Source organism: Anneissia japonica, unplaced genomic scaffold (assembly GCF_011630105.1).
Source record: "Anneissia japonica isolate Jap-2015-1 unplaced genomic scaffold, ASM1163010v1 scaffold7766_len575116_cov191, whole genome shotgun sequence".
In the NCBI taxonomy this organism is placed as follows: Eukaryota; Metazoa; Echinodermata; class Crinoidea; order Comatulida; family Comatulidae; genus Anneissia; species Anneissia japonica.
In genome coordinates, this window is record NW_022694700.1 from 125,157 (window position 1) to 141,584 (window position 16,428).

General features: G+C 32.6%; 1 protein-coding gene across 4 annotated transcripts in view; it reads left to right on the plus strand.

Moving 5' to 3' along the window:
• The window catches only part of LOC117101163 (ATP-binding cassette sub-family A member 2-like), an 86,967-nt gene that overhangs the window by 27,541 nt on the left and 42,998 nt on the right, over nucleotides 1-16,428 (plus strand). For all 4 annotated transcript variants that reach the window (XM_033241046.1, XM_033241045.1, XM_033241048.1 and 1 more), the window contains exons 4-7: nucleotides 8,716-8,827; nucleotides 9,298-9,455; nucleotides 12,049-12,170; nucleotides 12,942-13,235. In XM_033241046.1, the coding sequence (XP_033096937.1) occupies nucleotides 8,716-8,827; nucleotides 9,298-9,455; nucleotides 12,049-12,170; nucleotides 12,942-13,235 (686 nt within the window). The remainder of the gene's footprint in view (nucleotides 1-8,715; nucleotides 8,828-9,297; nucleotides 9,456-12,048; nucleotides 12,171-12,941; nucleotides 13,236-16,428) is intronic.

The window sequence follows — 16,428 nt, forward strand, 5'->3', positions numbered from 1 at the left end:
TTTGAATGGCTTCCCAAGAATAAGTAGATCCAGAGATGTGAGCATTCAGAAATTTGGAGTATATGAACCACATTTCGAGAAAACCTGCCACAAAGATAAACAACCTGTACAAATAATAGGATTAGAACAAAATATGTGCAGAGAACACTGTTTTAGTAAGACAATTCACTTAATTGTAAAAAAATTCACAATCATGAAATATAAGTGTTAAGTTATTCAAAAACATCAAAATCAAAGAATTTCTACTTTGACTTATTTTGATGAATATATCAATATGATTTCACCAAAAATACGTCTCATTTCGTGGCGAGACCTCACATACATTATATAGAGAAAATCATCTGATGATAAATTTTGGTCGTTGGTTTCCCTGTAAATTTTGAAAAACAGCTTTAAAAAATACTTTAAAAATACCTTTCATTCAACTCTGAACTTTTGGTACCATGAAATATATTTCGATACTTGGAGTATATTTTATACTATCTTATCTGAGATTAACCAGTGGACCTTTTGGTTTATGAAATATACTTGTATTAAACTTATCTGGATCAAAATCAATGAAAAATATTTTCATGAATATATCAAATTGACTGGTGTACAACACTACACATTGTGTCATGACATTTTATGGACAGAATAAATGTCATTGTTGTTCTTATTTTATTCATAGTTAAATTTCCATTTATTTCATTTGCTGGAGTCGGGTCATTTGGCATTTATTCCCATGTGTGCTGCCTAGTAACGTCATTTGGTCTTTTAATATAAAATCCGGCTTTATTACGTTGGGCAAAGTGTAGCTAGTGATGTCATATTTAACAGATAGTACAATGTGTGTTGCTGCTGTTTGAGATGGATCAATATGGCATAGAAAAACAAAACAATAGAAAGCAATGTGACGTGCAGTTGTGTATGCATAAAAAATATAGCTAGTATTATTTATTTAAATTTAGACAAATTCTGTCATAAAATATGTATAAACCCTAGAAAATTCTATTAAAACATTAAATAGATAATTTAGGGTCATAGGAACTTTAACTCAATTATATTATCAAAACAAATTATGAGTTCTGGCTAACTCCAGTTATGGTGAGAAGGCAATTTTTGGAAAGCAGGGGCGGATTCAGGATTTGAAAGAGGGGGGTTCATAATGTTTCCAAAAAAAAAACCCAAATTGAAAGGGGTATTTTTGATTCCTAGATGGCTGGAAATTCCCAAGCTTTCCCGACTTTTTTTTTCTTATTTTATTGTAATTTTTTCTCATTCTTAGGCCTATACACAGAGAAAAATAAATCAAAGACTTGGCAATATATTATTATATTCCAACAATATTGAGTAGTTGGATAGGTAGTCTTTTTTCGAAGGACCTGAAGAACGCACTTTCGTACATAAATTATTACGACGTTGAACCAAAAACAGTGTTTTTAATTTTATTTAATTGAAGGCTACAGTAGTTGGGCTAAGCCAACTTCTCTGATCAGCCAACCTATGCCTAGGTAGGTAAGCATGCATTTTGTAAGCCAGGACCCAGTAATATTTTGTTCTTCAAAGAGGGAGATTCATCTGAACCCCCTGGATCTGCCACTAGAAAGAGTGTGAGTATAGTACTACTATAGTGGGTATGGTGAACACAAGGCTCTCAAACTGAAAGGTCAAGTGTTCAATTCAGCTCTGTCCATTTTGCTTAAGTGTCCTTTTTATGAGCACTTTACTATTAATGCAATTGTGAATTTCATCACTACCTATAAGACACTGATATGTTGATTGCTTTTGTTTTATACATCTCATACTTTTTTAAATAACATATATATTTCCCTATCAAATGACAAACATCTAGGCCTGTTTATTATTATTATTATTATTATTATTATTATTATTATTATTATTATTATTATTATTATTATTGTTATTATTATTATTATTATTATTATATAGTATTTTGTAATATTTGTATTTTTAAATGCAACAACTATGCTTGGCCAATAATGTTCAAAGCAGAGCAGTACGGATAGAGGCATTGTTTGCAGAAGACGGATCAAGGTTTAGAGATGAGCAAAGCTTAAGTGCATAAGTCATGAATAAATCATGTTTATGCCTAGGTAGGCTACACTCAGTTTCTAATTCATAATACACAAATGAATAAAAGAGGTCTGATACAAAAAACTCCTAGCACTACAGCTAAAACCTATTGTAGACCAACATCAAGACAGACACCCCATTGTGCAGTGTCACCTTACAATGGTATAATCCATTGTTGGGTAGCTTTTAACAGGAGTGACTTTGTTCCTACGTTCATGTTTCCGAGACCTAAAAAAGTAATAAAAATAGTACACATCAAGTAGACCTAGGCTTACTTCATAGGCCTAGGTAATCAGAAGGGCCAATCTCTCTCAGTATCGTAGAGGTCGCGTCTGTTTTACTGTACGTGCTTGTCATAAATTATATAGAAATGCGGTCTAGAGATACATTACCCGTCATTAATCGCACTAGTTGATCAATTAGATGTGGGGTTCAGTAGGTGGGGTGGCAGTTTGTTTTTTAATTAAGTTTTGCGTCATTACTTTCTTTTCATATGGATGCCTATAAAGATTAGGGTCACACATACAGTAATGTTGATTGCTGTACTGCAATTAATCTGTTAGTGTTAATGATATGATGGCAATTACCAAAGCTTTTTCATATATTTTTCTTGTCTTCTTTATACGTCATCTTCCATTATAAATACTGTACTGTAGAAGAGGGACATCCCGCTTTAGGGGACACCCCAAACAAGAGGTCAAATTTATGCCAATAAAGACTAAATATATTTTTTAACATTTTAGGGACACCTATACTAAGGGGAAGGGGTTAATTCTGAGTATGCTACATGGTCAATTCAGGTACTATTAAATTCCTAAATTCCTGTTAAGACAAATGCTTAATGTTAAGTTAAACTTATACAGTCATCAGAATGGAATAATTCATTAGCTCAAACCGCCCTCGATAAACTAACGTTACGTTATCTCACTATATTAATTGGATTAACACATTATCAAGGATAAGTACTGAGTGTTTAACACTAATGTCCTTGGATTCAATTATGGGTAAACGGATTAGTTGCCTTTTTTATGAGGTTTTAATTGTTCTTTACCGCCGAAAGTGCGGTATTCTAACGTTAGTTTAAGGAGGCTAAGTATATGTTATTGGGATGGCTGAATTCAATGGGACTTTTTTCAAAAACCTAGAATGACAGTCATTTTGAAATTCAAAATGGATGCTGTAAAAATGATGTCTTCTCATTGAGAAATTGCAAATTTGGTGTCTAATCAGTAGACTCAGAATATTATTATTTCATATTTTATTAACTTTAAGCCAGAATTAGTTTTCTTGATTCTTCAAATGGCTTCTGTGTACAATCTTCATTCTAGTGGGGTTTATACCTCCAATGTGGATTTGATGGAATTCTTCATTGGCCATATTGTAGCTCCATATTGCATAAACCAATCTTGTCAGTTTTGGCCCTTAGCCATGGAATTGATTTTTCTTTGTTCCAGTAACAGGTAGGACTTCCATAATATGAAATTTCAATTCATAAGCATACCCTATTTCTAACATACTGTTTATTTAATAAATGTATCATAGTACAATGCATGGCAAAGGAAAGGTGCCAACAGGTCTATTATTTATTTTATCTCGTGCATCCAATCAAAAGGTATATTGTAAAAACAAAAGCGGAATATTTGGGCAATCATTGATTATGCAATACATAAAAGTTCCATTGTTCATTTATGCTGATTTTTTATTACGGCAGTGTAAGTGTATGCCATGCTTTGAAGAAAATTATTGTTTCAGATTATTTGAATTCTAAATGTAAATCTGGAGAACAAGCTTTTAAATATTTAAAATCTAAACAACTTTTCCTTCAAACATCCTCTCCAGTATCTTAAGTTCATTTTAAGAAACTGGCTTTTAAAGTGAAACAATACCTTACTTTACAGGATTGTTTATTAGTGTGTCCACCCCTCACAAATCGTTGAAAGAGGAGATTGGCTATGTTGTATTCAACAAACTGAATTTTTGTAGACCTCATTTGTAAAACCAAAATAAAATATTTCAAATACAGAAAGCTAAATTTATCTTTTTGAAATGTCAGAATGACACTGGTTGGTTTATGAGTCTCTATAGCCTTAATTATCTTCTGGATTTGAGAATTTTCACTATGAAGATATACTGACATTTAAAATGTTTAATTTATGTTTTGAGAGTTAGGCAAAGCATTTTTTTAATAAACAAATTTTTTTGGTAAAACAGCAATAAATGCATGTGCATATTGAGCAGGTGCAGTTTTTGTATATTTTGATAAAATATACATAATTTAAAATTTGATCCCAAAGATAAATCTTGATAATATGCAAAATACACACATAATGAAAGATTCAAAATTAAGACAAAAATTGCATTGAAATATTTTGGTGCATTTGATCATGGAAATAATTACCATAAATCTTTTTTTTTAATTGGAGTCTGATAGCTCGGCTTCTCAAATACGCTTAAGTCGCCTATCAATAGGCGATTTAACTTCACTAGATTAAATATCCTGCTTAACGGTAAATTCAACTCAGATTTGAAGGACACATGATTACGTTATGTAGGCCTAGCCTAGGTATCTAAGCCGCTGTTGCCATACTATCGTTACCATCATCCTCCGGGCTGGAAACAACATACTCAAGCAATGCTAACGAAGCGGCAAAGTAGTCTCATAATAAAACTGGTTTTCCAGACATTATTTCTAATAATATGAGTAAAAGCCTAGTAAAATGTCCGTTTTACAAATTTCAGTTTGGTTTTCCCACAATTTCTGTTTAGTGACGTTGACGGCCTTGAAGCTGGCAGGCTGCTTTATCTGGCTCTAACTTGGCATCAAACTTAGCAATGTTTAATTTATTTTTAAGTGGTTTCTCTCCAAGAGGCTGGTAAAGATTAACAGAAACCCTGTGATATTTACCGAGAAAAATGCTTTCACACACTGCGATCCTTGTGACAAATTGATGGTTAAAGATTACATTTGACAAAATGTTGTAAATGCAAATTGGGTATTAAATACATAATATTTGAACTATTTTGCTTGTGGCTATGTTTTCATTTTGTGAACATATGAAATTACACTCTTAAATTAATTTCAGAAATGACAAGTAAATTATTGATTGATTTAATTGATTCATAAGTTAATGTTATAATTGTGCCACTAGCAACTCTGCTCCGTTTAAATTTGGTATCAGAATACTTTGTAAATATCACACGGAGCTGACCTTCATCTTTAATTGTTAATATAACTATTAAAACAATAATGTATATAGCTATATTAAGGTACATTATGTGGCCAATGGGAAACAATGCACTGTACCAGCATAATACAGATAAAGCGCAGAAAACCTTAACCTCAGTTAAATCCTATACCTGTTAAGCTATTACTGTAGTTACTGTATTATTATTTTTTGATATAATATTATTTTATGATAATATTATATCAAAAAATAATATTATATCAAAAAATAATAATACTGTATTATTATTTTTTGATATAATATTATTTTATGATATAAAATAATATTATCAAAAAATAAAAATACAGTATAATATTATTTTATGATAATGGTGTTTATGATAATCGTATTTTGCACAATATAAATGAATAACCTTTAACCTTTAAAGCTAGTGGAATACAAGTATTAATTATTATGACAATAGTCTACAAGGCTGTTCTCACAAGTAAACTCAAACTGCACTTTCTTTCTAAAGCCATATTTTTTTTTCTCTAAGTAGCAAACTTAAATCTTACTGAGCATTTCATGTGCCTATAATAATCCACACATAAATATTTCCCAAAATGTATCCATGAATAAACTGACAACATATGCACAAAATCTTAAGTATCACTTATATTTTATAAATTACCCTCTTGATGTATTAAGATAATGCTTGACATAGACATATTTTGTATGCTATTTCCCACAGTTTCTTATCACTGATCTTTTGTTCTATTAATACTGTATATTTAGATTGCTTATTTCGGCAGACTTGGACTTGCTTTGTACACCATTCTTGGTTGTTTTAGGACCGCCCCCATTATTTCAGTTGTATATTATAGTTGTTTCTTATCCCATTTGTACAGTCTCCGGATGAAGTCCACTGTGTGGACGAAAGCTAGAGAATAAATTATATATTGTTAGTCTCAAAAGTGCTGCTGTTTTTTACTTTATACTTAAGATAATGCTTTAATTTAATTGTAACTGTCTGGAGTTCTTTTGTTTAAAGTATTTCACTAGCCATTTTAATGTATATTTTATCTATATAGAACTAATGGGTTTTTTTTTGTTTGTTTTTTTTTCTTTAAAAAAATTTTAAGACTAGGAAATGTATTCACTGCCATTTCCATTGGACAAATAAAATTGAATCTGAATCTGAAACCATTTGCATTATATAAATCCAAAAATGGTTTTATCTTTCCATTGTAAATCTACCCTTTTTTTGGTCAAATTTAATGAAATATAAACATGGCTTTTGCGATTAGTTTAATGTAGAACATTAAACATTCAAGTCCATGAAATTGGTGAGTGTTAATAACAATAGTAATAATAATTTATTTATTGGATTCACTTTTGCATCAAATCAACTCAAATTTGCATTTATTTTCCATACAATATAGTAATACAGTAAATAAGAATGCAAATTGAAAAAAAATACATTGTATGGAAGGAGGCTACAGTAATTTATAGTAGAGCTTTAAGACGTAGCCACCTTTAACAAAACAGTTCGAAAAGTGACACACATCAGGCAATACCTGATGGTGCATCCCAAAAAAAAAAAATATATAAAAATTTAATCAGTTTAATGTACATTGAACATTAAACATTCAAGTCCATGAAATTTATGAGTGTTAATAACAATAATAATAATAATTTATTTATTGGATTCACTTTTGCATCTGTGGCACACATCAGGCAATACCTGCATCCAAAAAAAGAAAAAAAAAAAAAAAATTTAATCAAATTGAAAACAAAAGGAACAACAGAAACAAGGATGAATTAATTTGGGCGAGTCGAGTGGCCGAGCGGTAAGGCAGGGGCACCGCTAGCTACAGCCTTAACATCAACGCTGGTTCCAGCCGCTCCTCGCCCATGGTTCGGTTGGTAGAACCAAGTCTTCTCAGATATGGACTTAAAATGGAGGTCCATGATTCCTTTCTTCATTCAAGAGGTAATGAATTTGACCGAGCTTTAAAATTTAGGCTTGACACATGATAAGCCAGAAATTTAAAGCTTTTGTTGCTTTTTGGATAATAAAGGAATAATGGAGGATAGGATAGGATCAAAGTATTTTTGGTGTGAAGCATACAAAGGATATTCCACTAAGTCTGAATATTTCTTTACCAGTTGGGGATCTCCTGGTGATGTTTTCGACAATACTCCGGGAGATAATCCCTAATCTTTTCCATTCACACGTTTAGTGATGACCAACAGTTTAGCTCACTAAGCTAAGCTTCATTTGCAAATAGAAATATAATAAAACAGGACCATGATACTAATGTTCACTAATTTATATTTTCTTCATTAATTACATTTAAAGAAAAATTTTCAAAAACAACACAACAGATCGTATCTTCATCATAGACGAAGCCTATGTTTAATCGCGTATATTTGCTACTAACAGCCTCAACAAGACAAGTTTCGGCAGTGCTACTACCATTGTCAGTTATCGTATTGCACGCAGGCAATCATTAGTATAGAGGAATAAAAAATGCAATGTTTTGCATGCTAAGAATTTTGGAATAGTTTGGAGAATATTGTTGTTATTATTACTGTATTATTATAGTTATTGCCAGTTGTTGTTGTTATTTTTATTAATAATAATATTATTGTTTACAGCGTTTAATATGAACAACCTTGAGGCACAACTGCAGAAATGCTCAAACTAGTAATAAAAGTAAAAACGACAATAATAATCCAACAATAATATTTACAGTATTGGACATAGGTTAAAAAAGCAACCAAGTATTCATGAGTAACTATGCTAAATTTCCTTAACGACCACCATCTAGGCCTACACTTTGTTTCATGAAAGCAGAGTCGGACTTTAAAGCTATGAGTGGTACAGTGCTTTCCCTTAAAACGTCAAATACACTGGAGCAAACAAGGAGTTCAGTCTACTCCACTGGGGCCCTTCGAGACCCCTTTCTTCCATGGTAGTTCAGGTTGAAGATGCCTTAGCTAAGGGCTTTGGCCAAAGATGATAAATAGAAGAAGATAGAGCAGCTTTGCGAAATGCATTGTGGGAGGACAGAGAGCTATTTTACCTCGTCCGTGCCGCAGCATTATAGCTTTATAATAAAGGCTCTGCTCAGGTTCGTTTGTTTCCTGTAGTTTCTCCACTATGTCAAATGGTCAAATTTACCCCGCTCGTTTCATCAATTTTCATGCGAGTACAAGGAGAGCTCATTTTTCTGCCGTTCAAGTTCTTTGCTTCAGCTCTCTTCGTTATGCCCCTGCACAAATAATAACACTATAAGGAAAGATAGAAAATATTGTTAGATTATCACTTCTGTTCACAGTGCAATAACAAAATTAGACATGTAAGTTGAAGTACAAGATGGTATTTATCTTGAAACAAATGATTTTGACCGAGAAAGAACCAGATCCTTATCTTGTAAATTGTTAATTGTTCGATATTTTTATTTTGTAGAATACTTTGTTGCCCAGCCTCTACCATCAGCTGGTGTGATACCTGTCCTCCAACAATTCTGTCCTCGTACCCACAGAGACAACTTTGGTTTTCCAAATTATCCAAATGCTCAGTAAGTTCAGTAAAAACTTAAATTGATAATATTAAAATAATATAATAAATTTTAAAAGTCAATATAAATTTTTTATATTATTATAAAAAATTTTGCCGCAGCGGTTCAGGTTTGGGCTTTCCAATCGTAAGGTCGGGGTTTCGAGTCTCCGCTGTGCAGATTTGCTTGTATCCTTGGGCAAGGCACTTTAGCTACATTGCTTCAGTCCACCCAGCTTTATCAATGGGTACCAGCAAACTGCTGGGACTAGCCTGCGACGGACTAGTGTCCCATCCAGGGGGAGTACAACTCTTATCCACTTCACACTACAGAAACTGGAGATAAGCTCCAGTCCTATGAGCCCCAGTGGCTCGGAAAGGATTTAGTTTATTATTACTATACATCATTTGCCATACTAATGATATTATATATAATATGATTACACATGTTTTAACCATTTGTATACGTATGTATATTTTCGTCATTGTCAGGGTGCGACCTTTTCTAGAAGAGCTTTACCAGGTCATCCAGGACAATGACCTTTATCCTCAAGATTTTCCCATCTCTGATTTGGAGAAAATGCCAGATGCATTGCACGAACTGCTTGCAGATTACAATACAATCGAGAATCAATTTTCAAATTCACAAGGTACAGTAATCTTCGCACAAATTTGTGTACTCTTTGGACTGAGACAGCGGTGGTGCCAGTGAGGGGCAGGGGGAAAATTCCTCTCATCGGATAAGCATAACCCCTACTTCTGTCGTCTGATACCACGACAAAGTCTTCAAATGGGAATACTCATTATTCTATCCAAACAAATTGTGATTGCCTGTCGCACAAAAATTGGTCCGTAGCCAAAAAAGGGCCTAAAATGAAACAAAAGACTGATTTATTAGTTCTAAATATTCCAAATTATTGTGTGCGGTATTAGGTCATACAATAGTTGTTCTATTACGTAAAAATAAAAGGGTCACTCATTTCTTTGAAATGATTGCTCATGTATTTCATCACGGTGTTAAGCAAGCACACAACCAAAACAAAACAAGGTAAAAAAAATTAAAGTGGACCAACACGATTTACGATCATATCGTTTAACTTCTTTTTTAACTTTTACACCAAAGAGTTTACTGGGTGCGAAGAGCGAAAATACATAATAATTTTTGTGGCTGTACAGTATACTCAATTGCGCACACAACGAATGAAAAAATATTATATAATAAGAGATGAGATGTTTATCTATCATTGGATTAAAATCAAATATGAACAATGCTAAAAAATACAGGTTATAACTACTAAATAGATGCTGGACTGATTTTGGCTTATGTGGACTACATTTGGCAGGACCAAAATTTACCCTTTAAATTGTGGTCTACTAGCAAAATTTTGGGCCATATCCTAAACCATTAAATCTTTTCCCATGAACCTCACCAGGGATTTTATTCTAGATTTGTGACTGCGGCTCTTGACGGTCCTTTGAGTCAGACCAAACACTTGAAATCACCACTAGGCTGAGCGTTGAAATGACTGTTATTTTCCAGCCTTCCCCATAAATGCTGATTTAGATGTTTCACTTTTGATTTCTATAGTAGTGATATTACTTAAATCTTTGTATCCATAAAATTGCTACACTGTCACTACAGCGTTTTCATGGCAAGTGTTACACTGTATAGCTTTCCTCGAGGCTCCTTGTTTCGTCTGAACAGTAAGCCTTGCCGAAAGGTATTGTTGACATTATTTAGCCATTTGATTGAAACTAGGTTTTAGTTTAAACCACAAAAATCAGCTAAGGGCCTATTAAATATAAATAAAAGACTAATAAACAAATACATGATGTGGTACATGGCCTGCATTTTAAAGTCTGATTTTTAGCAGGTTAAATATTTTAATGGCTACAGTAGGCCTTGAATGTAAAATGATTATATTATGCCAATTTTTTCAATATAACAAAAACACTGCAACTCTGAAAAGAGACGGAGACATTTTGAGATCAAACGTTTCAAACTATTTGATCATTTTCAAGAATACTGATAAGAAAATCTTGCCCATCCATACATATTTACATTATTTACAGAAGTATAACAGGAATTAATTAAAAACTGACCAATTAAAACTGGCCAATTAAATTAAGGTAATTGAATAAAAAAGAGGTGTGTCTTACATTAAGTAGATCACTTATTTTCATCAATAACTAAACAATGAATAAACAAAAATTGTATAGAAGCCCGGGAATGCTAACTGAATAAAAGTCTCATGAAAGAAAATAAACAATAAGATAATACAGTGAAATATACATATAACACTAGAAAATGCTTACAAGATAAGTAAAGGAGATATAAATAAAAAGTAAATATTGAATGCTCTTTTGATGCACTCAACCCTGTGTTTAATACAGGATTGAAATGCCTAATGGCCAAAGCCTCCATAAATAAAATTTGTGACCAGTGTATATCCAAAAGATGTCTCCTTACATTATGATGTGAGAAGTGAAAGTGAACCATGTTGTACACATTGAGAAATGAAATATCTTTATCTTAAATTTATAACCATACCATTTCAACTGGTATCTAATTACATCTATTGTAAAAAGCAGTCAGCTCATCTGAACACTTATAATTAATACAATTATGTATGTCAACCATTTGTTATGAACTTCATTGTATTTATTTGCTGAACATGATGAAAAGACTAGCGGGTTACATAAATAGTACTGCCTAGTTAAAATATCTTTAGTAAGAGATGTATTTGGCCTTCTGCAAACATGACCTGTATATCGGATATACTGACTGTATTATATACCTCAATGGAGATGGAAATTCTAAATTAATAAACATTTATTCTCAAATTCAGTAGATTTTGTATTTCATGTGAATTTTCAGTAATATTTGTATTTCTTTTTAATTTTATACATGGTAAAAACTGTACACATTAAATTAGTACTAAACATCCTATAAGAATAGTAGAAATCTTTTTCAAACAAAACTTACTGACAGATGGTCATTAAGGTGAGTATATTGTATATTATGGTACAGTATATTGTACAAAACTGTTACTTTTAAACTACAGTACTAAATATGAGAATACAAGAAATAAAAAAAAAAAAACAACCAAAACACAGCTTATTCCCACCATTGAAATTAATCTTTTTTTCAGCTAAGGAAAATTTTGAAGTTACTTTTAAAATGTTTGAACGTCAGTGTCGCTTTAAAGAACAATGATTTTTTACTTTATTTTATGTTTTCAGACTTAGTTGTCATTTCCATTTTAAATGACCCAGCTGCATTTGAGGACTACCTTGTTCGAAATCTGAGTATACCTGAAGATGAGGCTGATCAAATTATCCACTCAGAGATTAACACTCAAGAGGTATGAAAATTAAAAACACTTGTTTTTTTAGTGATCTCCAGGGCTGCTGTTACTATATTTTTACTACTCCATAATCCTGCTACTGCTTTTGTTTTTACTTTTGTTTTTTCAATAGTTTACTCTACTGCGACAGCCTACTGCCACTACTAATACTCACTGCCATTTTCAATCAGTGTGTATAGGTTCATGGTTTAATTTCTGTGCTTTGTTTTGTTATTGGTATGGTAAACGACTCCATATAACGGAAGACTGTAATACAAACAGTCGAACAGTATGCCCTACTTCCTAAGGTGTTGAATGTATGGGACTAACTTCCACCATGAAGCGCACAGAGGCAGTCTCAATCATTGAACAACAAGCAGAGTATTATTCACTACTTCCCTTAAAATATTTTACCAATACCAACATTCATTCATGATTTAGAAAGATGTTCATTACTTTGTTTATTAAATATTTGGCTGTGACATATCAGACACAAAATTCATTTTGTATCTGCAATAAAGTTTATAATACCAACATTCGAAATTTAAATTTTTGTTTACATTGATTACTTTAACCCTTATTAACATCATGACCAAAATAGTCCAGATCGATAAGTTAATTTGCATTTATTGCTACAGCTGCCTTAATGCATTTTATTGAATTATGGTCACCAAACAGCATACTGAAATTCATAAAAATACTGTATTACTATCACACAGCACAAGATATATTGAAATTTAAGACAAGGAATTCTTGTTAAAATTAAATTTTTTTTTTCTATTTTTATAGATTTTTCGCTTGCTATATGGCAATCCACCTAGGCCTATCAATGACAGTCCTTCCAAATTCTATAACTACACTGATTTCCAGATGGACTTGAACCATCGACTGTCTGGGATCGATAATGGCATGGTTTATCGGCCGTATTCCAATAAAGATATTTTCACTCCAGATGGAATTGCTGATGTTCTATCATGGACCGGAGGACTGACTAGAACGCAAGCATCTATTAAAGCGATGGTGGCTGACGATTCAAATACAACCACACCTCTGAATGCTACAGAATTAGTCGAAGACTTTAAGGTGAGTTAATTCCCACTCATCACTATCATTTTTTAACATATTTCCACGCATTAAACAACTGATGGACGAAGCCGAAGAGTATAGAATCGGAAGAGGTCCGAATGCCCTGATTTTGTATGCATTCAATTCAATCTTTAAAAAAGTACTCCCATGAGATAGGGTGACCCTATTAGAATTCGAGTAGAGTTTGTTTGAACTTGTAAAAACACACCCCTTTTTGGCAGTACGTTTTGAAATAAGATTACATTCAAATGAAACCACGAGAGTCAGACCTCTTGTAGTTCTATACCTTTTGATGAAGTTCATGATGTTTACACTCGCACTTACAGTTTCATGGATATATCTAAAGTCTATTATAAGTCAATCGTCATCACTGCAACTCCCAATGTTATTTACCTATCCCTCACAGTCCAATAATTTTTCAATTAGTGGATGCTTGGCTTGATTTTTTTTAGGTTTTTGTGCAAAAAAAAAATTCCTCATTTTTTCGTCAACGCAAAGACATTGCGGAAAATTATTATATTTACGTTAGATTTAATGCATTCAAAAATTTTCTTCAGGCCTTACATTAAATCTAGCCTTCATATAATAATTTTCTTGTAGTGTACTATGCTGAGCTCTACTAATTGCTTATTGTTGGCCTCTCTGAAGAAATCTGTTTTGGACCATGAGTTATCAAGCTGAGTTTTAAACTGATTTGTTAAGTAAGAATTTATATGTGCTGCCAGATTATTCCAATTTTTAATCACTTTCTGGGAGACAAGGCACTGTTGACTATTGAGTCCTTAGTTGAGTGCTGAGTTGTAGATCCTTTTATTGTGACCATGTTTATTTTACGTTCGTGCTTGGTTAAAGAAGGTCTCCCATTGGATATTCTCAGTGCCTTCCATAATATTAAAGATATTGATTAGATATCCTCTGGTACTTTGTTGTTGAGGTTATAGAATATATGTTTTGATCAAGTCTTCTTTTCTATGGCCATTTCTTGATCTCAGAACAGATGGCCCTTAGGGCCTCACTAAAGCCTCATTAAAATGTAATGACAGGTGCGATAACAACCCAAAAATAAAATTATGTTTTTACTCCAAATTATCATTATTGAGGAATGAGTGGAGAAACAAGATATAAAGTCGTCATGCCTTCTCAATTGATATGAATGTTATCAACTTAAAACAGTGTTCTTTAGACCATTCTAATCTTGTTATCTGAACTCACAAAATATGTGATGATGTGAAACCCTAGACTGAGATTACACAGACTAGAGATGGCCATCAGGCAATATTTTATTAGAATTGTTACTTCATGTTTTGATTAAGTCATATGTTGTATTTGCATATGACAACGTAGTTAACTAGTGTGATGACTTTATGAGGTATTGAATGTTGTGTTATCACAATAGATTGAAATTGATTTCTATCTCAATTTAGTGACAATTTATATTTGACAAGCCAAACACTCGTCGCAAATCCTGTTTTAGAAATAATGGCTAGAACATGCTGAAACATTTTGGAAATCTATTATGTTACACTAAAATATCCTTTTTATAGATCTATATATCATGCTGTGCTGGTATTTTCCTCAATTTGAATGTTAAAATAACAATTTTTAACAATTTGGTGATGCTTTCTGTGTGAGAAATGCCCAAAATCATAAACTTTGTAAAACTGATTTCTCAAATATAGTTCTTAAAACAGCTGTATGTTTAAACTTCAGCAACCTCATAACGAAATGTCAGATTTAAATGATTCTTTTAGCATTTTATAGCTCTCATTTTACAGTTAACCATGTGCTAATAACTCAAAATCGATTTTTGCGATGAGTGACTGGTCTGGCTTGTCTTTTCCACATATTGTACATGTAAATTACGCGATAGAGGTAAAACATTAACACATTTTTCACAAGTGTTATTAAAACATGTATGAAAATGCATAAGACAACAATGCAACGATGTATGAGGTACTAGCGCTGAGCGTGGGGATGGAAGGGATAGTGCCTAGACATGGTTCAGCCCATGAAAAACAAAGTGCATTTTTCACAAGTTATAATGTCTGTAATTTTTTGAATGAACCATCTAAATATATAAAATGCGGTAACTTGTGAGCCTTCCTCTTAAAGGCCCTACCCTCAGACCCTTGCTGGGGGATTTTGCTAGTTTCAATAATACTACCATTGAGATTCTGGCAGATTTGTTGCCCGGGAGCGGCCCTGATATGATGACTTGCTGCGGTAATTCGATTTTGAATATTAAGTGAAATTTTTTTAATCCAATTTAGAGACTATTTATATTGCACTTGATGGTGGTTAAACATTAACACATTTTTGTCACTCATTAAAACATTTTTGCTGACTGCCATCTCCTGAATTACTTATTGGTTATGCTGCCATTGTCAATTTGTGTAGACAACATTGGAATTTGAATTTAAACAACTACACGTCTCTTGTTTGCTTCAAGTATTAGTATGTACACCAGTTACACAATTCTACGGTATCATATCCTGCATGTAAACAGTTGTTTTTTGTTGGTTGTCTGAGAAAAATCATGGTGTTTTACAAGATATGTAAGGCCAAGGTAAAAAAAAAAGGTAGTTTCTAGTCCTAATATTTTGAAAAAAGAAAAGTGCGGGCAGGAGATGGCAAATCCAAGAAGGTCGATGGTAAACAGCTACATCTTTCTTTCTTTTACCAAGTAGACATATTGAAAGCAAATAAAAGAAGCACTAGATATGATTCATACCATGTATCCCCAACCATGAACAATGAGAGAGGAATTGTACTTATGTGAGCTAGCTAGATTTTCATACATTTCCTAAAATATAGGAAATAAAAAAAAAAGGGAATAAAATTGGTGAGGCAAAGAAAAAGGATGCGTGAGGGAATGAGAAACTAGTAGTTTAATTTTATTTGGCCTAAAGGTAAGAACTTGGTATTGGAAAGAAAGAAAATTGACCACCAGGTACAAGTCCACTCCATTTGTACTTCTCATTATTACCTGGTAACACCCTTGGATTTTTTTCTGTTATTACATGTTTTTTCTCAAGGTATTGCATAATATGCAATGAATAATAATAGTAAATCACATGATAGTAACTTTAATATGGAGATACACCTCCACTGGTGGTAATTAAAGATAATATAAAATTTTTGAGAAAAAATGCATGTCCCAATCGGGATTGAAACCCTAGACCTTCCTATT